Source organism: Homalodisca vitripennis, chromosome X (genome assembly GCF_021130785.1).
Source record: "Homalodisca vitripennis isolate AUS2020 chromosome X, UT_GWSS_2.1, whole genome shotgun sequence".
Classification (NCBI taxonomy): Eukaryota; Metazoa; Arthropoda; class Insecta; order Hemiptera; family Cicadellidae; genus Homalodisca; species Homalodisca vitripennis.
This window is the reverse complement of record NC_060215.1, coordinates 39,509,739-39,534,852: the sequence shown is the minus strand read 5'-3', so window position 1 is coordinate 39,534,852 and position 25,114 is coordinate 39,509,739. Positions and strand designations below refer to the sequence as shown.

Genomic DNA, 25,114 nt, shown 5'->3' with positions numbered 1-25,114 from the left:
TTATAGATAGATTTTTATTTTTTTGGGGGGGGGGAGGGACTAAATTTTTCAACAATGAAAAATTTGGAAAGGCGTCATTGGTTTTCCTCTAGTAGCACTATTCTAGTGTACAATTTCCTGGTTAACTTGTCCTTGTAAACCCTTCAATAAAATCCTAACACGCATAAAATTCCCAGTTCCCTAGATTATTTTGTTTGGTTTTGCTGCCAAAAATTTAGTAATAAAATAAACTATTAAAGATGTAGACATTATACAAAATTTTCATTAAAAATATAATAAAAATATTGCTAAGTTACACAAAGTTTGACCCAGAAATGTCAAAGAACTACAATTTCATGGAGGATATAGAACAAGTTTCTCAGCAATTCAGATAAAACTTTAACAACAATTCTTAATTTGACACAATTTGATTTGACACTGCCTGCACACATGCATCAGCTAAATCCAAAAAGAAATTGTTTTCAGAACAAAAGTAAGAATAATGACAATATGAACTCCAAGAAGCAGTCGCTGGGTGTAACAGAGAAGAGTAAAAAGCATTGAACTATTGTCAAGGAAAGTTTGCGTAAGAAGTGAGTAAATATAATAGTGATAAAGGCACTAGAGGAATTGTTTTATTGATTCTGCTGACAGAGTAATCCACAATGACATTCATAGAATAAAATTTGTATCAGGTTTTCTTACCCAGCACTGAAGACCACATCGTGTGAGTATATTAAAAAAAAATATTTATTTGATCTTTTTTCAAATCCTGATAAGAGGAGATTATTGATAAACAATGCATGACAAACCTAAAATTTGGAAGAGAGGACTACAATTATCTAAGTTGATACATTAAAACCAGTGAACAGTTTTTATTGAAATAATAAAAATTACAGAATTTGATATTTTGGTTTAGAATTGGACATTTGTATATTATATACATTTACTAAACCACAATAAATAAATAAATATATTACTTAATAATTTAAAATGTCCCTTATAAAACTTTTGAAACTGTAAAAGTAGATTTACAGCTTATTGTTAGTTTCTCATGTAGTGTTTATTGCATAACTGAAATAATTTTTACTATTCATTTATTATTATAGTTTGATATTATCAAAGGATTCATCTAAACTACTGGACTATATGAAATTTTTTTTAATTTTTGAATACAAAAAAATTATCAAAAATATTAGTAAACGGCACTACATTATAAAGGTAGGGACAGAAAGGCAATAGAGTTTACTGAAATGTTACTGATTTGAGTAGAATTTTTAATGTACTTCCTAAAGTGACTGTTAAACCGAAATGACTGTCAGTGTTATAAAGCAAAAAAGGCTTTTCAATTTAAATTAGTTATCACTGAAAATGGAAAACCAAACAGTCACTTGTCTTTATACAGGAATTTGTTGATGTTAATACATTTTCTTCAAAATACTTTAGGAAGTTGTTAAATATTTCATTGTAACACATTTGTAACTAGGGAGCACAGCAGCATTATTTGAATTTTAGGTTGTTCTATGTTTGACCAACACCAGTATCAATATTTGTGTTGGATATTGAAAATAATTAAAGTAAAACTTAGATAAGCTTGTAACTGTTACAATTTAAAGATTCGAGTTGGTAGTTTCTTCTCAGTATCCATTTTGAACTTTAGGGAATTCATTTGTTAAGTACTTCCTGAAGGTGAAGCCTAAAACAATGTGACGCCCAGAGTTTTCAGTTTGTTGTGCTGTCAGGGTTTCTTAACATAAGGTAATATAACAGGGTAATATAACAGGCAACATAACACAATGGTGGGCTATTCAGATGAAGCCTCCACAAAAGTTTAAATATTACCAAATTTTTAATACAGAAATTATTTTAGATGGAAAATTAAATGTTTTACATACTATCTGATGAATAAATATAAAAATTAAATCTGTTATAAGAAAACATTTGTCTGTTAGTGATTTTGCTGTAAGTTAAAAATATGCATAGACAATATAATATGTCTCCCACAAAATCCAAATTTCCTTTTGTTAAAATAATAGGAAAACTGATGTTTTAATTGGTAAAAGTCAACAGCAAAGGCCTGTAGAAGCACTATCATTTAAGGGGTACTCTGTATACTCCTGACTCTCCATTTCGAAACAAAGTTAAAATATTATTTCCACACCACTAAAACTTTTTCAGAAAACATAACTGTAAATTTAATTTTTATAATTCTATAGTATTCTATTTATATTATATCGTGGTACATATTATTATGTAAAGGCTCAACATTTTAATTTGGTCTTTGGCAATCTTGAAGGAAAATCTACAACGTTGCCCCTAAATACAATTGGAAGTATAAAATTACAAAAATACCCATGAAATGTAAATCTCCTTATTTTATATCCATTTCAAATCGAGTCAGAATGGCATAGCATGAAAAGTTTTTATTGTAAAGATTGTATCCTCATTCTTGATCAAAATGCCAAATGTATGATCCAAAACACATGATAGTCAATATTATACATTGAAGATTAGATAACAAAATGTACAGAAAATTATGTTAAAGTAATCTAAAGTTATTTTAACATTAGAGTACTTCTGGCCTGTCTTAAATTACATGAAAATATTCTTCAACAATATTAATAGAAGGCCTAATGTTGTGTTTGTTCTTAAGTGTATATACTTATTTTCAGAATAAATGCAACATTTCAGAGATTGACCATATGTTTATCTTTTATAAATAAAATAAAGTAAAATTTATATATGTATGAAATATTTAAAGTTTAAATAATCAATAAGTATTTAAAATGACAAAGCAAATTTTTTTGTTTTTATTGTTCATAATATAAATACAGTCTGCATAATTTCTATTCATTCTAATATATTTATGTACTGTAAAGTAGTGGTTATCACTGATGTCGTATCTGTTGTAAAACTAAATTAGTGTATACTTTTCAAACAATTGTGACAAAATTAAGTAGATATTCACATTTGTGGAAAATATAGCAAGTAAGTAAAAGTAAAAGTAAACTATCAGTATTTCCGTGCCCAACGTCAGAGGAAACTTGTTATTCTACCAAGAAATAGGGTTCTATATTAAACCTCAATGGTATCCCCTTGCCTGATATAATTATTTTAAGTAAACTAAGCTAGAACATATCAGTGAAAAAAACACTTTATGCTTTTGCTGTAAAACTTTAAACTGTTGTTTTCCCAACATAACTATAAAACATTAAAATGAAAAAATAATTTCAGCCTTTGAATAATGAAAGTAAATGTGCAATTGATTTAAAGCTCAAGTCAAATAAGTAGGTAGTTTTAGCCTAATTGATAACATCATAATCTGTATCACATATTCTTATCTTGAAGACATCAATAATTATTTTAATTTCTTGGTTCATTAATAGTTAACCCACAGACAAGTGCACATGGTATATGTAGTGCATAATTATAGCTATACGAGTGCATATTTGGCGTTTAACAGACTACTGTAGAGTAAAAATGCAGCATTTTATCAAACGGAAGACAGATTTATGTATTACCGCTAGAAAGCATCATCATTCCTAACTAAAATTTGTACATCTATTCTATTGGGATACCTGAAATAGTTCCAAAAACCTCCTCTAGAGTCCACAATATCAGTCAACGACACAAAATGAGACCTGTAGTCAAGCAATTGTTTCCATAGTTATGTCCTATTTTTTAAGGATGTCAGTTCTCTCTAGACTACGTAAATGACATGCTGTCTTATAAAGGACCAAATGGCAAACAACGTGCATGCTCAATTGACCGTTCTTTGGCATACTTGTCAATATATACTGGTATAAAGTGAAATAATTCAAAATGGATTCCAATACAAATGATATGTTGTTTTCATTTTTCAGAGTACTCAGCCGCCACCATGAGAGGGGCCATGATATTGCTTGTGCTCTCTGCTTTGTTGCTCTCCACAGAGGCCAAATATGGTTTCTCTTCTCTGTATAACATGGTGTTTGGTCGACCAGGTTGTAACAACGGATGCGGTGCCTTTTCCTGCTGTACACCTGCTAGGTCTTGCTCATTTGTTGATCCTATAGACTTTGACATTTCCGAGGTAATATCAACTAATCTTTTATTTAATGTTTTCTGGATTATAATTTAAATCTTTCTGCAGTTATTTTGTTCTAAAATATTAATTTTGTATTTTAATATTTCTTTGTAGTTCTCTCCCTTCATGAATGTATTGTTCACCGTAGCCACTGCAGAAGTCTACAGGATAGACAACGTCTGCTACTCATTTCTTGTAGACGATGACGGTAACTCAGCATTTTCAAGATCAATAGTTTTGTAAGTACTTTTTTAAAATTTTACCCTCCAACTGTTTGCATTTTGCCTCTTTACTGGAATGTAGTTTTGTAAAATGGTGATATAGGTACCACAGAAAATGTAATATATATATACCTATATATATATATATATATATATATATATATATATATATATATATATATATATTATGTACTAACTGTTAACTACAGTTTCGCATTGGTTTCTCCATAGTATTACAAGGGGTATTATAAACAATCCTTATTAAACACCATCCCAGACAATCTTCAGATAAGTTATTGTCATTAGAAGATATTACCGGCTTTAGAATTAATGCAGGTTTCTTATATTACTGTAGTTGCTACTGAATCTTATGATATAAGACCAGTTCCCTAACATCAGAGATTGTGAGTAGCTGAGCAAAATTTAATACATTTGTTTCAGTATTTTTCAAACTTTGGTTAGTTTCCTAAACAGGAATCCATAGTACATAATCATTTGTAATAGCTAACTGCAAGGTAACTTGATTTATTTCAAAATCTCACTGATTTGTAATTTTATAGATTTTAGTTATTTCTTTTTAAATTTTAAGTGCCAATGGTGAGGAGTTATTATAAATTTTAGAAAGAACGAATTCTTAGACTGTCTATGCAAAATTTGTATGTGTTTGGTTGAGTAGTTACCGATACTCGTATTTTGTAGTTTCTATTGACATTTTCATGGCCAGAGGGGCGCAGCCCTGACATTACATAGCAAACCTATTTTTTAGTATAGGTACACCTATGAGGTAACATTTCATGGCATTAGGTGGTTTCAGTAGGTTCAGTAGATTGTGTTCTGTAGCCAGTGAGATATTGACATCTAATTGTATGGTAAAAAGTATCACTGCAAATTAGTGTAACTGATCATAAAATCAGGTAATAATAATCATGTAAAGACAAGTAGACCAATGTGAGATTCTAATGCTAATCTTTCATATTGTGACCACTCATTCAATATAACGGAATCTATTAAGATTAGTTTTCCACAGTACTCAATAGTTAGATTGTTTAATTTTTAAAACTACTTCTTAATGTAAACTTATGGCTTATGGGCACAATACATTCCTAATTTTAAGTTTCAGTGGTAAATATTTAAAAAGTTTCGTAATACGTTAAAAACTTACAACAACCACTTTTTTTATCAAGTCTTGTGATTAATTATAAGACACGCTAAAACATTTTCATGAGTTTTGTGGGACTGTAAAATAGGTGCTTATACTTATTTTTTGTAAGATTTATCAACTTGATGAAAATTGTCATTAAAAGCATTGGATTTTTACAGTTATGCTATAAGATTTTTGAAATAATTGTTTCTTAACAAGCGCTAGTAGTTCAAAAGTACACCACTTTCCATATTTCAACCCTCAGCACACATTATTAATAAGATTTTATGATGGATTTATAAATGAGAGCAATAATTATGCTTTTAAAAAAAACTTCAATAGTCAATAATGAAAATATAAAAAAATCTTAAAAAAAATTACTTTAAAAAATCTTAGTTTATAATGATGACAAAGTTTAGCATCCTAGGCATCACAGTTTTTTAAAGATACTATGAACAATGAACTGAATCTGTAACCAACAAATAAAATACAATTTTGCAGCTACTAAAACATTGCTCAAACACTTAATGGTTTGAGTTATATAAATACATTTCAATATTATTAAATAAAAATAAATAAGGTTTCACATGTATCCTAGACTCTGTAGTTAGTTATGGAGTGGAGAAAATGTGAAAAAATCATGTTTCATTTATAAGAAAAGTAGAAATGTAATCTACCTGTAACCCAACGTTTTTTACATCTACTTATTTGTAGATATTACAAAAATATAGATAATTGGTGTATGTAGCACTGTGTATTTGCCAATGGCGCAGTGTAGTGGGTACGGCGGTTATCGCAAGATAACCAGATCAAGCAACGCCGAGCGTGGCTGCTGCTTGGACAGGTGATCGCTGAGCGATCCTGTCCTTGCAAGCGGCCCGCCTGCCCGGCCATTGGTGGTGGTTCGGAAGTCACCTTTAAAGCCGTTGGTCCCCAGGTTAAGTGTTAGAGAGGGCTTCTTAGCCCTAACTTCGCCTGGTAAAATAAGACATTCTTTACTTTTTTTTTTTTTTTTACTTTTATTTGTGTTTGTGCATTTGAATCAGTCATTTGAAAAACACATCACATCCGTAAACTTAAAATTTTGGGGTTTTGTAAATTAATTCTATTATAATCAAAACTTTTTATTTTTATTTTGATGTTTTAAAAAATTAAAAGGAACTACCATGGTTTAAAAATTGAGAGCAAGTGCCCCAAAAACAGAAGGCTCCAGATTCGAATCTCAACAATTTAAAATACAAATACATGTCATGTTGTACATCATTTTAAACGTCTTTGCATCCTATACATTTTGGCAAAGACAAATTGAATTATCTCTATTTCTTTCAAAATGGTGGATTATTGTATAGAAAATATTTTTTTTTGTTACTGTCACTTCTGTTATAGAAATCTACACCAAAATAAATTTGTTTGATTGTTCATGAAACAAGCTTTCAAATGTACCGTACCATAAAAAACAGCATTTAAAAAATTTTTCTATCAATGTAAAATTTACTTTGAAAAAATTATAAACGTACCCATAACCCAAAAATTTCAAACGGTATGGAGGTGCTTCTGTCACATCAAATTAAAGACATACAAAACTGAAGAACTTTTACATTTAAAGTTCTTTTCAATGTCTAACCATTAGAAAACTGTGGGAAATACAATGGGTACAGAGTGAAGGTTTAAACTATGTCTTTACAACTATGTCTATACTTAGTTAGGCAATTAAGAGGCCAAAATAAAATGAAATATTTAAAAAGCTGCATTTACTACATTAATATACCATGCACTGGCAAAAAGTGCCTGGCATTTATACTTTTTGATGTTTAGATTTAACTTTGATATTTTTAACTACAGTAAATATATTTATTCTGAAATGTTTTATAACTGTTTGTAGAATTTCTTTAGGTATTTCATAACAGTAATGTTTATTTTTATTTCAGTGAAGATGGCACCAGACAATTGAAAACTTTTGAGGCCAATGGTGTGGCAGACAATGTCTTTAATGCTCAAGGTAAAAATAATACAATCAGTTCATAACACTAAGTGCATATAAAAGAATTCTGGTATTGTAACTCTTTAAAGTATCACAGTAAAATGAAAGAAGCATTATGGATAACAAGATTGCATTTTACATGAAAAATGGGTACACATACAGTGATTCACTTATTCACAATAATGTTTTCTTTCCACACAGTTCACAATATATTTGCAACAATTATACACATAAGAAAATTGAATCAGTGTATCTGTATGTACTCTTGTAAAATAAACTCTTGAGGAAACACTAAGGACACTTACAAAAAGTTACAGTTACAAAGTATTTATTGTTGAATGTTGAGTGTATACAAAGTTATCGGTGGTTTGGGAGTTTTAAAAACTGTTGTGAAAATATTGAAAGTTGTGAAAGACCCACTCATAACTTTACTTCAACTTTTTTGATAAACTTGTGCTTGAATAGGAAATGGAAGACAACCCGCTAAATCAAAAAGTTTTACTTCAGTTACTAGATATTCTTTACCTCAGAAGACCACAAAGTGGAAAATATCAATTCTACCAAGACAACGCTTCAGCTTGTAGAGCACAACTTCCAACAGTTAAATCTGAACATTAATTGTTTCAGGTCCAATAGTCCAGCTACTCAGCTGATTTTTTGTGTGACCTTAGTTGAAATTCAACTTAAAAAAAAGAAGCAAAATGGGTTTTAATTCAAAGCAATTATTTGTATGTAGTGGCATAAGAATTAAGAATTATATTACTTTTAAAGATTATAAGCCATAATTAAACCCGCTATTTTTAATAATTCCAGTTTCCCGTACCTATTGAATCACCTACCTTGCATTGATTACTACCTTATTATGAAATTAAATTTGTTTACATAAGAAATAGTATAATATTTTCTTAAAAACTAGGTAGACAACTTCTAATTTTACATTTTTGTAGGTGGCCCATGCAGATTTGATTTTGAAGTGACGGCTATTATTCAAGAACTCGAATGCCTGACCAGTCCCATATATATAGTAAACCGCTGCTTCTGCAATGACTGTAAGTAATGTGACTAGACTTTTGATATGAACTTTGCTTATTTTCCAGAGCTTAACTTGACTTATTTTCTTCCTATCACTAAAAAGTAATGGAAAATAAGACAAACCACTATTAATTACATAACATCAATTATGTTTGTGATATTACTATAAGAGTAATGATCATTTAAGAAGTCGTACATTAGGAATGAAACATAAACAATAAAAGAGTAAGTAAGGCATTGATGTCTTAGACACACTGTGTTGCTGTGTGGCCAGTTTATTTAAAAATACTTTTCTTCTAATCCAAAATATTTTATATTGAATATTTGTTGAAATCTATGACTCCAATTATAGATTTAAACAAGAAAAATAACAAACATATATAGTTCTGTTGTATAGCGTGATATACAAGTGCGAAAGCACCACACCAGGAGTTTCTTTTAGGATCTCATTAATCGAGACTTGTAATACTTACCAAAAGTGCCCTTCCACTTGTGAATATTTCATATGCAAAATTTTGGCTCAGTTGGACATTATTTTCTGTGAACCTAAGGTTCTTAATTTAAAAATGTTTGATAGTTTAAGATATTTTGCAGTCATGCCAAATGTGTTATAGGTGAAGTTTACTAATTGGGAGGCTTTTAATAAAAACCATCATTTACATTTTGTAACACTGTATGGCTGTTTTAAACACTCCTTAAAACTGTTTGTCCGAAATTGTTATTTCTGTGTGCTCAGGCTAAAACCCAGAACTTAATGGTTCGCAGTTCAATGGAGAAGATGTAAAAAAAAGATCTTTTATCCGATTGGGTAGACATTTTTCAGATAAAATATCATAATGTTAAAAGTTTATTAAAAATATGTCTATTGCTGTGAAGTATCTTTGTTTAAAGTTGTAGTTTTCTGGCATTTTTTTTAGCTAAGCCTAAAACTTTAGGGTCACAGGTTTTTTCCTAAATATGTTTTTGATTAGGTAAAATATTTCCAACTAAAATAACATCATGGACATGACTTTCAACTTTAATTTTTATTTACAATTTAATTTATACACAATTTTTTTAAAGAGCCACTTCAACAGGCTGCTAGTACATATAGTATGGTTTAATCACCAGATTTCAAAATATAACCTCTTTCTTAAATATCCTCTCTTACTTTAAAATGAGGTTTCATTTTAGTATTGATATCGCTTCTTTGAACATAACTTTAAATATGTCAATTTAAATGGCTAAGCCATTACTATATTTATATTACTCATACTCTCCTCTGATACAGACATCAATAACAGATGTCTAATGTGTACTAGACAGAGGTTGTACAGACATATGACTTTTAATTCCTACCAATCTCAGGGCAGCTTGGACTAAGCCATGGGCCCAATGAATAGCTTTGATTAACGAGTTATACACTATTTTGCTTTAGTGTGTCACATTTTCAGAAAACCTTTAAACTTAGGAGTGTTGTACGTAAAAGCTAGTTGAGTGGCTGTTTTCCCAGTTTGATAAATAATTAATAAGAAATACATAGAGATAGGAGTGACAGGATATTCAGGATGGGTTAAATTGAGGATAGAAGCTGCCTCATGTCAAAAGCATTGTTTCTATTTCCTGCTGTTTTACTGGGTGGATACTAATAATTATTACCAATATTAAAGTAATTGATCATCTAATTTAAAACCTGTGACACACCATTCTCTGGGGCAATAAATATTCTTAGTTATCTTCAAGAACGTAGACAGGAAAAAAATTTGGAGGGGTCAAAACGACTGATATTTTCCCACAGTGGTCAGAAAGCGAGGCATGTGCAGTCACCGCTCATTCCCCATTTTGTTCTTTAAAAGTTGTTGACCCATTTCAATATTGAAAACAAACTTTCAGCAGTACGTGTCAGTAATTCTGAATTATTTAAATAATAATAATTGCTTGCTAAAAAGTAAAAGTAATTGAAAATTTGGAGGGGGGGTCCGGACTCCATGGACCCCCTCATTGGCTATGTCCTTGGTTACCTTTATAAGAGTATAAACACGTTCACTGCACCATGAGTCACCATTGACTCATAGTAAGTACACTTTTAGTTGAAAACCCTCAATGTTTCACTAAATGTTCTCTATTTTGCGGAATGTATACTGTTAACAGGTTTAATTGGGGGATTGAAGTGGAGAAAGGTATATTTTATAGTTATCATAATAAATAGTATTATTACGTATGATTCACAGGTGGCTTCTGCCGCACATAAACTATATTACTTACACAGTTATTTCTCGTGTGAGGAAATGAGTCATCCATTTGTAATTTTTTAATGGTTTTGGAAGTACTTTTTGTAAATATGAAATATGTATTTAAGGGTTAAAACTTGCATTGTCTAATAAAACCCGAATCAACATTAGTAAATTTTACCACCTCGTGGAACAAACAGCTTCTGTAAATTATTGATTACTTTTAAACTTGTTAATTTGTTACTTTACATTCCAGGCTGCAACGAAGATTCCATGGTGATCGCTCTAACGAACAATTTGCTCCTCAGTTCGTTGTGCATGGACAAAGCTATTGCAGTCGCTTCAGAACAATATCCTTGTTTCCTATTCCGACAAATGCCAAACCTATTACTGCCAAGTTGCATTCCACCTCTGAACATATTGGTTGACCTCCCTTTGCCTCTGTTATAAGTTACTGTTATCAAATAATTGTTGCTCCATTTTTACTAAAAAAACCTGTAAATGTTACTTTTATAATATTAATACCTTTGATATTTAGGTAATAACTGTTAAAAACCTTATAAAATATCAAATATTTTGGGTATTATTATTTTATAAATTGTAATCGTTTAAAGTATATTATTTTAACCATTAACGACAATTCCATCTAACAAAAACCATTCTTATTCGAAATATAATAAATTATAGAGTTATTTTTAATGCAACAAATTATAAGTTAATTTTGTAAATAAACATATGAATATGTAACTAAAAATAATGTTGTTAAAAATATTTTTTTCTTTTTTTAGAAAAATTTTGTTAAAACTGTGATGTAAAGGGAAAATCTATTAAATATCAACAAAAAATATTTCACCTGTTTGTATAAAAAAATGTTTAACTAGAATTTTTTAGTTAAATTAGTAATAAAGTTGATGAGATTTTTTAATGTTTAAAATTCAAGCAATAATTTACCGGAGTAAACCATTATAACTTATTTGTGTAATTTAATAAAAAAATATTTGTTATACAAAATGTTTTGTTAAATTTTCCTTAGGTTTTATAATATATATTTTAGTATTATGTTTAAGGACTCTTTAGTAATATCTTATATAATCTCTGTCATTGGAATACACCTCAAACAAAATATAATGAACTGAACAATAAATACTAACAATGGTTCTTACTAACTGTAGTTGTGTTTAAAACGTAAATAGTAACTAGCCTGGATAAGTCTTTCCCAATTCCTTAAGATGTAAAACCTGTGTGTGCGAGTTGTCCTATAATTTTAGGTAAAGTATTTAGAACTGTTTCAAGTATCAGCTGTGTGTTAATCCCAAAAATCACCATAAATTCTCCTATTTTGTCTAACTCTAGAAGCATATTACAACATTTAAATATACACAAACCAAATGCCTACTAATTAAGCATCTAGCATTCTTCATAAATTTGATTGAGAGAAAGATTTGAGTTAAACAAATTAAAGATGTAATTTGGTAACTAAAAATAGAACTTCTCTTGAACAACTAAATATGAAATACTTATTTGTTCAATTAGATGTTTGAAACTAACATATAAAATAAAAATGATCTTAAACCACAAATCCTTCTTCTATTTTAAATTGTCTCTTTTTTTACTTAAATTCCAGAGATAAACAAAACCTCTTAAAGTTCCTGATAAAACTTGGAAAGTAGCTTTGTCAACAAAACTAAAACGTCTTTGAAAATTGAAAAATAACTGCTTTTTTTAAAAAAAAAAAACTAAAACTGAATTCTCTCAAAATATATTACACTCTTCTGAATAGTATTTGAATAGTTGCATTGAATCAGCAGTTATAGATACTATTATAAAAACGTGATTACTAGCAAACATTAACTAGCAAAAATGTCATTTCAACTCCTAAAGTATTTTTTAAAAAGGTCATCTGTGATGGTTTTCTAAACTTAACTCTGAAGGACTTACGAATAAAATTATTACAATAGATCAATACCCTGATAAAAAGTGTATAAGTAAATTTTTGTAGGATATGAATAAATAAACAATCCTTTTTCTATTTATAAATCTTACAGCCAATCAATGTACCATGCTCAGATGAAATTTAAAAATTTAATCTTTAAAACATCTTGTAATAAATAAGTGGAAAATATGGATTTTACCATACAATGTTATCATGCGAACTTGCAAGATGAATTATATGAAATGTTTTTGTACATGCACACATTAAAACACAAATACACACATAACAGCCCCCAGGTATTCCAAAAAACCCATTCCCACCTTAACTATCCAACTGTTGTGAATTTTAAAATTTCCTTTGGAATATGTAATAATGCCACATAACCTCCCTCTTTCCCGAAATGGCAGGTTAGGGGACAATTACAAGTTTTAAATGGGATGACATTGAAAACCAACAACACAAACAACCAAATTTCAAACTGCCCTACCCAAAATATGGCTATTGTTTAAAGAAAAGGTAAATCTCTAACTTCAGTTAGAAGTTATGCTGGATGAGTTAACTTAGAGTATTCTAGTTTTCATCATTATTTTATTTTTATCGAGGCCTTTAATTTGAAGTGTCACATGATGGGATTACTGTCAAAAGATTTTACTCATTAACCCCACCTGTGACATCACATTTTAAATAAACTGACAAACGAAAAAGAACGGAGAAAATTAGAGGTCTCTGAGGTTGATTCCACCCAACACAGCATCCAGTTGAAGTTAGAATTGTACTTTTTCAAATGGCAACCATTTTAAATAGAGTGGCTATAAATTATTTTTTAGTCTAGCTTGTTTTGTCAATGGGTCATCCTATTTAAAAAAAGTTTAAAAGTTTCAGTTGCACCCCTTCCCCAAATTGTAGGTGGAAGCAGGGTGATTTTAAAATCAATTTTTGATCATAATCAAATAATTTTCCTTTTGTCATCAAACTATATTCCCATACAGTTTCCAACTCGCTGGTCAGGGTGAGTTGAATAATCTAGAAGTATTATTGATACTGTTCGGAGACTATAGATGAGACACACAGTCCATCAAACATCAGAGAAAGCTCACTCATCTACCGTGTTAGTTGCACATTGTACATCAAGTATTATTTTCCATTTTTTTATTAATTGTAATTTCCTGAATATGAAAAGGGTTGGTATTTGCAGTTATCATTTGAGTTTTATGTTCTTCTATCTTGCTTTTATTATAATTATATTCCATAAGAACGTTTTATTGTTCAGGAGAGCTTTGATCTACCACCACCAGATTCGTCACTGATTTGATTTCCTCAGCGCTAGAGTCAAAGAGAAGTTCAGTCGGCAGTGTCAGGTTGGGATTCTTTAAGTACAGGTTGGAAGTCCAAGGAGGCTGGTAGGAAGGAATTCGAGGATCTAATCAAATTTGGCGGAAAATGAAGGTCAGTTGAGGGCAAATGGATCCATGCAGCGTTTTCGATCCGCCGCCAACCAAAGTTCACAAACAAGTTCGGCCTAGATCCTTACTAGCCTGCCGCAGATGCATTCCATAGCTAGAAAATCAGCGGTGCCTCTTAATTGCGTTGAAATCAGCCATTGCGATCTGCTTATTTATCAAGTGCTCAGAGGGTTGATCATGTCTATAGCGTAGAGGATAATATTTTAAAGTTTGTTGTCTGCAAAGGTTCACTCGTAATATCCTTTATGGGAAAAGTGAAGCTTTTAGCCTCAGCTCTCATATGTACCTCCTCCTTGAGAAATTTAATGGTAGGCCAGAAACTCAGCACTAGGTTACAAGTATCCATGCAGCGCTTCCTCGGTCCGCGATGATCCAATAAAACACATTTGACCGGTACACTGGAACTTGCGAGAGTTCGACTCAATATTTGCGTTCCGAAACATACTGTCTTCAGTCTTTTAGTAGCTTGAGCGAATTTAAGATAATTCACGCTTCTCTGAGCTTGAAACTCTCAATTTCCAGCGTAGATGGTGCGGGCGCGGGGATAAAACCAATCGAGATTTGACGTGAAGCGGATGTTGGAGAGCTCGGTGTCTTCAGTTGGTCAAAGTCAGCCACGGGTGACGCGGTTGGGGTTGAGGTCGGAGGCTTGGAGAGGACTAGTTTCTCATAGTAACAGAATGAGGACCAGAATGTTTGTAGTTAGTAGAATGTGGAATTTCAGTGTACCTTTTGACAAAATTTCAAAATGTGATGTCAGTGTTTTCATGCATTTTCGAGGTGCAGGAAAAATGTTTTTCACACAAATCAGAAGTACTTTTTTCAGTAAGAAGTGTCGAAACGGCAGCATTCCGGCGAATTTCGCCTCAAATCGAACGTTGCCTATAAATATTATGAAAAATATAGTGTGAAGTGTAAAAGAAGTAGATTATAAATTGATTTACCTCTAAAATACGTATTAGCATGTTTTATTATTAATTGTTTTATTCACTTTTGCTGCTTGTGTATAAATAAACCGGTGATCAATTTTGTTAGAAACCAAAATATAACCAGCTGCAAATAACAGCGCTTGAGTTAGTGGTATAATTTACACGATACGTGAACCCATACCTCGGACTACTTGAAGGAAATATAAATTATTCTATACTTTTTAGATTTATTATTTATAATTTTCCTAGATACTTTAAGACATATTTATCCTACTTACGATTGCTCAGCAATTTTATTTTTTGAAATCGAAAATTATAAGTATTTTGTGGATAGTATTAAAAATAAATAAGTTTGGTTCTGTTATAAGAAGCTTAGGGCAATGCTAGTATCCATTGAAGGACCTCTTTAAATGTCTTATTGAGTTAAAAATATAAGCCTACAGTTAAAAACTAATATTGTTGTCACTATTGATAAACACTAAATATTTACTGTTGAGGTCAGAACGTATAATGGTATTTGTCACAAATTCGTCGGTTAGTGTTATATAACTTCTTTAATTTGTTGGTTGTACGCTATAATATAATTAGGACAATAGTTATTTAATAGATATAATCATTAAACTTTGCATAATTATAAACTCAATTTTATGGAACAAGTTACTTTAGACTAGTTTTGTGCCGTTTTCGTTAAAACATAACTTTAGAATATAGAATTTATATGTTTTATTATTACAAGTCTCTCCGACTGCGTTCTCACTGCTATTGTTAGTGAGGAGTTTATGTTTATGCGCTTGTTATGTGTCAGTGACATGATTGTTGCTTGATCTAATTACTGTGGCCACTCACGTGTATTTTGACGTAAGTTACAACTTGTGCTGTCAACTATGACTTGGCCGAGTTCATCGTAAACCCGGTAAAAGTGTGTACACGTGATCGTCCTGTCACAACTGAAACTGCCGAACGTACACGAAATACCCGTGATACTACCGTGAGGTGGCTACACTCGTCAGATTCTGTTATGCTCGTTCCTGCTCCTTCCGCAAGAACACGGATGAATGATCGCTCGAGGATCCATCAGAATCGGCACGGAGAGAAGAGGACAGAACGGGACTCGGGTCGAACGAGCGTACACGAAATACCTGCGATATTACCGAAGTTCTGAGGAGGTGGCTACACTCGTCAGATTCGGTTCTGCCCGTTCCTGCTCCTTCTGAAAGAACGCGGATAAATAATCTCTCGAGGATTTATCAGCACGGAGAGAACAGGACAGGACGGAAAACGTATAGGACGAGTATAACTGCCTTTATTTAAAACATACAAGCATTCATCTGACTTTTTGGAGCGGAAATGCAGGACAGAATTAGACGTGTATGATACATCATAGCCGTCTAATTCAACTACAACAAATTAAGACTTAATTATTCTAATTAAGTTACAACTTAAGCAACAATAGGGAATTTGTTGTAGGTCTTGCATTAATTAAAAGTTGGGATAAAAAAAATACAACATTTTGAAGATCGTTACGGAATAAGTTAGCAGGACAGCAATAATGAATCCTGAAAATTGGAGAGGATTAAACCTTAAAAAATATGACAACGAATTGGGATTTGAAGCCTGTCTAACTGTACAATCACACCTTAAGTTTTAAAACACAACCTTGTTAGAGCACTATGTAACTTTTTTCATGTGTTCCGTTTGGAAAAAATTCGTGTAAATTACCCCACACTCACACGACAGTACTTAAATATTTTGGGGTCTAAATTCATTCCTCAAGAAGATCGTGGGCTGAGAAATCCGTACTCTTGTAAAAACATTTACAAATAAAATACGTCCGTTCGGATGATTTTCTCATTTGAACACTACGTTAGACTAGGTGGGTGTCAATATTAGGATTCTTATTGTGTTTTTTAAATACTCCTATCTTAGGATTGTCTTAGAAGGATTATTTCCATAAAAATGACATGTTGAGCAATTTTCAGGCCAAATTTCAAATTTTGGCGAGGGTTAAGCATACTTTCTAAGTTTTAGATGTTTGCGATTTATTGTGTTTATTAATTGTGCAACTTTTTTCAACACATGTAATATACGTGAATGAAAAGGGAGTTTTAAGAGAGTAATTTCTATTTCTATTTCCCAGCAACACAAGTTTTGAAAATCATTATGCAATATTGTTTTCATTAAACTCGACTAATATTACAATTAAACAACAAACTAAGATCACTTAATATTAGTTTTATATAAGTGATAACAAGAAAACTAATAACTCAACATAACAAATCAATTAATGATAATTATTATTTTCCGATTACTAGAATAACAAATTGCTTAAGAAATAGCAGTACCAATAATATCTAAAAATTAAATAAGGAAATCAGAGAGATTATATTCTATAAGCTTGGGTTATATAAATCGACAACAAGCACGTAAAAGACTCGATTCTTCAAAAAACAAGATTCAAGTGACAACATTTACAAAACCTTCTACCATTACCTTCTGGTGAAGAGAAGTCAGCTTAATTTGTTTAGAAACTAAATTGAGATTATTTTGAAAAATACAACATATAAGAAAGTATCCATGAAACATAGTTTAAGGTTATTTTGTAATTCATGGTAAGTATATATGTAGCCGAAAATACAAATATGATTAATTCGTTTTCTCTTTTTAATGCTTGGAAACCGTAAACCAGAATATTTTAAGGAACATTTAAATGTTGTACTTTTAGATATAAATTTCATAGTTTTTCTAGAGATTTAGAAATCGATTTCTTAACCTTTACTGCACAATTGTACCCTTTTACCCAGATTCACACAAAAGGTAGTAAGACATAGATAATAAACAAAATTAAAATAAAAGTAGTGTGCCTCCTTGATAAATGGTAACGGGGCTTTTGATTATACCAATATCCTTTAAAACACGTGAGATGTGTTATCTAAAGTCTTAAACAAGGTGTACGCCTGGAGTTCAAAACAATGTTTAATATACTTATAGTTATTAAAGCACAATATTATTGGGTTTGATATTTTGTTATTTCTAATGTTGTGTGAATTCTGAATTAATTAGCATAAATTCGTTATTTTATCTAGTGAAATTGTTTGGTCCCATAATTTAATAAGGCAACTAGTGTCAAGAAATATAACACACATTACACACCGTGATGTGATAGCACTTTTTATCACATGGAATACTAGGTTATTTTGTTCTTTTTACAAGGTACAAAGTTATATATTGTTAAAATTGTAAATCAAACATTCTTTATAGTGTAGAATTCGTTCATTGGGATCTTCTAGAATAGTGATAATTTCCAGTGCTATTTGCTTCAAATTTGGATTAGCCTAGGTACATTCCGGATGAGTGGTATTTATTAATTCAAGTAAAATGTGAATACTATACTTTAAATGGTCACTATATAAGATAATGAAAATATTTCCTAAACACATAGGATTTAGTTTTTTCCCTTATCAACTGGCCACAAAGTGCAGGTTGACATTTAAATGTTCTGAATTACTTCTTATCTTCCATATAACGTGAAAATGTTGCAAAAAGTATTTCAAAACAAACTGTATGATGATTAAGGAACACATCTTAAAGATTTGATTTGATTATTAGAGAAGCTATGAGGACAATAGTAAGAATGCTACTTTATTTTCACCCTGCCGCATCACCCAGTGTTCATGGCTGCATATTAGGTTTTGTGGTGTACTGATGTATGAAACCGTGTGTTTCTTGAATTATTAATGTTTTAATTTATATTTCAGGTTGCAACGAAGACTCTATGGTGATCGCTTTAACCTGCAACGTGAAAGTCGGTCAGAAATGTATGGACAGAGCAATCGAAGTCGCTTCCGAACAATTCCCATGTTATATATTCCGGAAAATGCCAAACTTATTATTGCAAAGTTGCGTTTCACCTTTGAACTGCTCACCGTACCTTCCCGAATCGGCTGTATTTATGTGCATGTAAAACTGCCAACTGCTTTTTGAGTACTGTTACTTTTATAGTGATAATTTTGTAGATTATGTTTGTTATCTACAGATATATTCTGACTAAAAATATCCTTAATTGCAATATAATGAACTATGTAATTACTCGTACTTATATACCAACAAATTACCAGTTAATCTTCTAAGTAGCTATGTGTGACTAGTAATGTGAGACTAGATTTAATGTCGTTGTAAATATCCTTTTTTCCAGTAACACAACGTTTTTTTCAAAAGCTGAAACGGAAAATGGCAAATCAAATATATTATCACACAACCTGGAGTTGTTCCAAAAATTGTTTTAAACATATTAGTTAATTATTTTGTTAAATCGTTACTATCAATGATTTAAAATCGAACCAGCTCTTTGTTGCTTAATACGGTACTGTAACAAATACAAAACCTGTTGATGTTAACTACTGTACACTTACTTCTTATAGTAAATATTTGACATAAAACACAATATTCCATTTTGAGTTCTTTGTATTCATAGAGTATATTTTTATTTTAACATTTAAGGGTCATATGCAATTGACATGGATTTCAAACTAAAGAGAATTAACAGCTTAAAGAAGATTAATAAATGTTTGTTATATGGTTGCATTATTATTTCTATATATATAAAACTGCCTTGGAGGGACCTTCTCTCATTCCTTATGACTTAAAACCTCTTAGGTAAATCATGGTAGGTATAAACCTTATTAAAGTGTCCAGAGACATTTATACGAGTGGAATGCTCATGTTAAAAACGCCTCAGATTTTCTCCTACATGGCCTTACTCTACAAGCAATTTGTAAGAATTTGAATAAGTATGCGCCAAATAATTTTGCTTGAATAGCTTCTGTACAATTTGTGTAAGAGGATGGCCGCCAAGAAATGGCATGTGCTCACGTGGGGCGAGACCTAATAGTAGACAACTGAAGCGTTTCTTAGGTCTATAGGTCTATTTTTATAAATATAAATGTGTCAAATGTAGACTAAAAATGTAGCCTATTTTGAACAAACACAAATAAAATACTTATTGTGTTGAATTAATTATTTATTAGAGCATTTTAATTACAAATCTTTGATTTATTAAATTGTTTACTTTGCTCTTCAATTCAGAAATGAAAATAATTAATCTTGTCATAGTAATAACTAGACGAGGTGAGAAGGCTGGTGTGTCACTTTAGCGGGTCCATACCCCTAACTGATGAAGGGTAGACCATTCTACCCATGGGCTCTAATGCTAATGCTAATGCACGTAGAACCGTACCAAAATACAAGGTAAGCAACTATTGTAGTTTTATTATTTCTTACTGTTACGCATCCGGTGTTGTGACATGTTCACACAGAGTCGAAACATTGCTTATACAACTATCGTTTTGAAATATTTTGGCCTCGCTGTGGGGAGCCTTCTTCAGTCAATAGTTGTAAAACCGAACCTATTAAAATAAGCATTCATAAGTATAGGTGAGTTGAAATGGGCGGACCTTTATGGTAATCGACTAAAGCTCAACCAACCAACGAGCAACTATGACCAATACGGCTTCTTTGTTAAAGGTTTCTAGTTTTTTTTTTTTTTACAATACCACACTATCTTTATTGAATTAAATAGCAGTCTTTCTGAAGTCTAGGTTTAACACAGTTTACTTGAAAATGGATTTCTACAGTAAAGCGGAAATATTGCGAGAATTATTCATGTAAGCAATGTCTCCACGTGGTTTCAACTGGACAACTTAGATGCTAGTCATGACATCGGACGTGTAAGCCTAGAAACTAAGATATCTACTGGGAGTAAATTATTGAGAGTAAAATTGGGGGGAGGGGGGGACTTACTGACTAGCTTGAAGAGATGTAGTGACACTAGAATTATACCTATTTGTCATTAGTTTCAGATTTACAAGGGAGTTTATGAGCATATTTGCTATAATGGATTGAGATTTAGTAGAAAGAATCACTCCGAAAATTGGATATATTATGGTTCATGAACTGACTACAGGAATATTTAAAAAGAATCCAAAACTTAACCAGAATATGGAGACTAACCAGGAAGAGAGTCAACCTCATAAAAATATAATTAACCTAACTGATGAAGAACTTGATGGGCCTAATACTTCTTTACTCCATAAATTTGCCTTTGGCTCCAAAGAGAATTCCAACAGAAGAAGTAATTTATTCAATAGAAACTGGAGTTAAAGATTTTACACCAGTAGAAACAGAATGAATGAGGCAGGTTGTCCCTACTGTGCGGGAAAGTCGAAATTGCCTAGGTCAAATCTAACGAAATAAGCCCTTAATGTTTTTAAAATAAGATTATTCCGGAATAGTTCTTCCAGCGAATAAAGACAATGTGACGGTAGCTAAAAGAATATAAACCTATAAGGAAAACACGAATAGTATGTTGTAAGATTGTCCCTACAAACTAGTTAAAAACTGTACTTATCTGTACCTTAACTATAGATAAAAATAGTCAGATCCAAAATTGAAATAGAAGAAGCAGTAAAGAGGGATTTGATTAAGTCTGTCCCAAAATCTCCATTATTGGATGGCTTGCCTAAAATGCATGGATAAGGTATTCCAATTAGAACTATTGTCAGCTCTATTGGCTCACTAACATATAATGTGGACAAATATGTGTCTAAAATACATGAAGTTATAAAAATGACTTGGTTATCAATTTTAACGTTGAACCGCTTTTCACCAAAGTGCTAATTTCCGAGTAGTTCAAATAATCAATGAAGTTAAATCTCAGAAGATAGCAGAATTGGCAGAAACATGCCTTCCAAACACTTATTTCTTTTTTAGTGTAATATCCATGAAAAAACTGACAGAGCAACAATGGGTTCACCATTGTCACCTGTAGCAGTAAACCTATACAATGGAAAAGTTTTTAGAAGATGAGATTGGAAGGCGCGCAGACGAAGCCGGAGTTATTGGTTCACTATATCGATAATTAATGTAAGTGTAGTTGGGCCTCACGGGAGGGATAGCTTAGATGAGTTCATACTACATATAAATACCATGCATTACAACATCAAGTTTACAACTGGAGCTTACCATTTCTTGAAGTAATGACAGTTGAGTCCTTCCTATATAGTATACAGGAAACATACACACTTTAATAGATATCTGAATTCTCAGTCTCATCATGTTACAGCTCAGAAGTTCGGTGTATGGAACACGCAAGTTAACCAGGCTATATTCATATTAGATAAAGCTAGCTAGAATAAAGAGAAGTGAACATTATACAAGAAATTACAAATGAAGGCATACAATAGTACAGAGATCAATAAAGTATTATGGTTTCTTTCCCAGAAAGAGAAAGGTTAGCTAACTTAGACAAAAGTATCCTTTCCTCTAATAAGGTTTGCCTACTACATATATGCCATACAAAAGTGAATTGGATGAGCGGCATTATGGTTCAATGAGCATTATAAAAAAGGAATATCGCTGTTTTGTCCAGTGATTGATGTCTGAAAGGTTCGCGAAATGTCCATCTACATATCTAGTACGTTCATTCATAAAAATCTATAGAACGAATTTATTTGTAGGTGCGCTACGTCCGAATTTCTGAAAATACATAAGATGAGTGTTGTATTACATATCTCTATTTGGCGTGTTACACCATACCATTCATTTGAGTGATTTTGGCTTGAGAAAATTGTAACAATGCACCTAAGGAGCATACCCTCAAATGATATACGGTACGAGGGTATATGACCGACGTGGGAACTAGAGCAGGTGTGATTGAGCAGCACAAACGAAGCACACTGACGCTTTGGGAGAATCACCGACTACTTTTAAGTAGTACCGATTGTATACTACAATAGTGCACATACTAATACAACGCTATTAGTACATCTTAACTTTATAAAGTACAGAAAAAGAGAGATTGCCATTTTGTCAAATAGTCAAGTAGCAATCAAAGCACAGACCGCTCCCGTGATCGTATCTTGTACAGTGTGAAATTTTAAGCAGGCCCTCAATTTTATGTCACCAAACAATAAACTATACCCCATCTGGGAGCCAGGTCACACGTGAGTCACAGTGAGTGCAAGAAACTTAATTTATCAACTAACCTGTAAATTTTGTCCCAAAGACTATATTGGTAAAACAATCACTCCATGGAGTAAGAATGAACAATAATCAATTCGATATTGCTCATCAAAATTCTAAGAGACTTAGAATTAAAACATTATCTGCACATGCGATTCACCACAACCAAAATAAACTGAAAATTGCTTAAACCTAAAAGGAATTGGTACTGGTACCATTTAGAGCCAAAACCCAACCTCGATACTATAATCTAATTAATTACCGTAGTAGAAATGATAAAATTGCACTTCAATTAATTAATTTTAAAATCAAGGCAACCAGACGGTTTAAAATAAAAATAATTCTCTTTTCCTTCTTTAAAATAATAATTATATTTCTATGTCAAAATTAACAAATATTCTACACACAAGTAATTGTATTCTTGTAGGAAATATTTATTTATCAAAATTATTCTTTGGTTATATTAATATTGAATTGAGCTATGTTTGTTCTGTTAACACCTTCATTGTGACACGAGTCATGTACCGACTTTAGGAGAGTTGGGATAGTATTAATATGCGTCTAACGCAGTCAATGTGTTAAACTATGATATCTCCCTATTTACAGAATACGTTGTTAACACTTTCATTGCCACACGGGCCATATACAGACTTTAATGAGAGCTGAGATAGTATTAATGTGCGTCCATCGCAGTCAGTGTGTTAACTATGATATATCTTTAGTTACACAATACGTTGTAAACACTTTCACTGCCACACGAGTCATATATCGACTGTTGTTATGTATCATTAATGTTGTTGATCATTAATGAATGTTGCACAAGCTCTTTTGTTAATGATTATAGATTTATTTACGTTAATGGTTCTTTTGGTTTTTATTATTATTTATATTGTCTTATTATGATTATTGTTATTGATATTACTTAAAGTATTGCCATTGGTTGTATACGCTGTTTCTTTTCTTTTTTTTACTTGGATGCCTCTCATACACGATGTTGTTTAATTAATGTTGTTGCCTGCTGGCATCCAAGTAATATAATAGGTATTGTGTAATTATTTTTTCAAATATTTAATGCATATTGTAATGTTCTTGAATGTTATGGTTTTCCGCTAATTAATTAAATGTATTATAGTTATTATCCATAAATACAATAAATATTATCAGCAATAATAGTGGAGAAACATATATATTTTAACATTAGAAGTGTTTAGGTAGTCACTATAAAATTTAATTATCAATTTTTATTTAATCATCAATACATCACTTTCACTAATAATCAAAATTATATATTTTCATGTGTAATTATATTGCAATTTTTATTTATTATATAAATTCTTAAATTCTGATTCTATGACATACATATATATGTATGACATATATATATATATATATATATATATTACATTACATTACATATATATATATATATATATATATATATATATGTAATTCAGTGTCATAGTTAATAAAACACCTAGATAAACACTATTTAATTAATTGACACATTGTGATTAGCAGGTAGTAAATTGATTGTCTTAAATTTTTATATAACTAATTTAACCTCATAATTTACTAATTTAGACGTAGTCTGGACCGTTTAATTATAAACAGGGCACCAAATAGTGTAATATAAATAAAACAATATCATTTAGCAAACATTTTTTGCCAAATTGCTAAGAACAACCATTTGTTCCAAAACAAATGAATGGATCAAGCCTTGATTTGGTTTGCGTGCCGCTTGTAGCGCCAGTGTAGTTGTGCGGTGACGAGCTCCTCACGCCTGGAATTTAATGGGGTGATCAACCGAGGCGGAGAGAAAGAGTGGGGATGGAGGGGCCCCTCCTGCCAACTACAGATAGCCCGTGTATTAGAATAATGTAAGATAGCCGAAGTAAGAATGTCAAATAGTTTTACACTACGCAAATGAAAGTTATCGTTCTGAAAAACTCAATGTTGCAAAATGTCCTGCTGTATATCAGTTCGTAAGTTTCGTTGACATCTTGACGGTTGTAATATCCAATAATATGATATCAAATCCTATAACAAATAAAAGTTTTGAAAGCCAGAAGCATAACCTCGTTCACTATATAAAAATGATGGCAGACTTCAATAAATTATATAAATTTTTGTAATTGTATCATAA

General features: G+C 31.4%; 1 protein-coding gene across 2 annotated transcripts; it reads left to right on the top strand.

Annotated features, from left to right (window-relative positions):
• Positions 1-616: 616 nt before the first annotated feature.
• Positions 617-19,536, top strand: LOC124368939. 2 transcript variants are annotated; one of them, XM_046826493.1, is made up of 6 exons: positions 617-706; positions 3,843-4,051; positions 4,160-4,284; positions 7,336-7,406; positions 8,336-8,437; positions 10,887-11,641. In XM_046826493.1, the coding sequence occupies exons 2-6, from the start codon at positions 3,860-3,862 to the stop codon at positions 11,078-11,080; spliced, it is 684 nt and encodes a 227-aa protein (XP_046682449.1). In that variant the 5' UTR covers positions 617-706; positions 3,843-3,859; the 3' UTR covers positions 11,081-11,641. The 2 variants fall into 2 exon arrangements, with proteins under 2 accessions (XP_046682449.1, XP_046682448.1); XM_046826492.1 differs by lacking the exon at positions 10,887-11,641 and adding an exon at positions 18,711-19,536 and having other exon boundaries at positions 619-706.
• The last annotated feature ends 5,578 nt before the right edge of the window (positions 19,537-25,114 follow it).

Bases quoted from the DNA above. Each gene is read 5' to 3' on its own strand.
- LOC124368939 (XM_046826492.1), top strand. From the start codon at position 3,860: ATGAGAGGGGCCATGATATTGCTTGTGCTCTCTGCTTTGTTGCTCTCC. The intron at 4,285-7,335 runs GTAAGTACTTTT...TTTTTATTTCAG, and splicing joins TTTTCAAGATCAATAGTTTT to TGAAGATGGCACCAGACAAT. The intron at 8,438-18,710 runs GTAAGTAATGTG...TTTATATTTCAG, and splicing joins CCGCTGCTTCTGCAATGACT to GTTGCAACGAAGACTCTATG.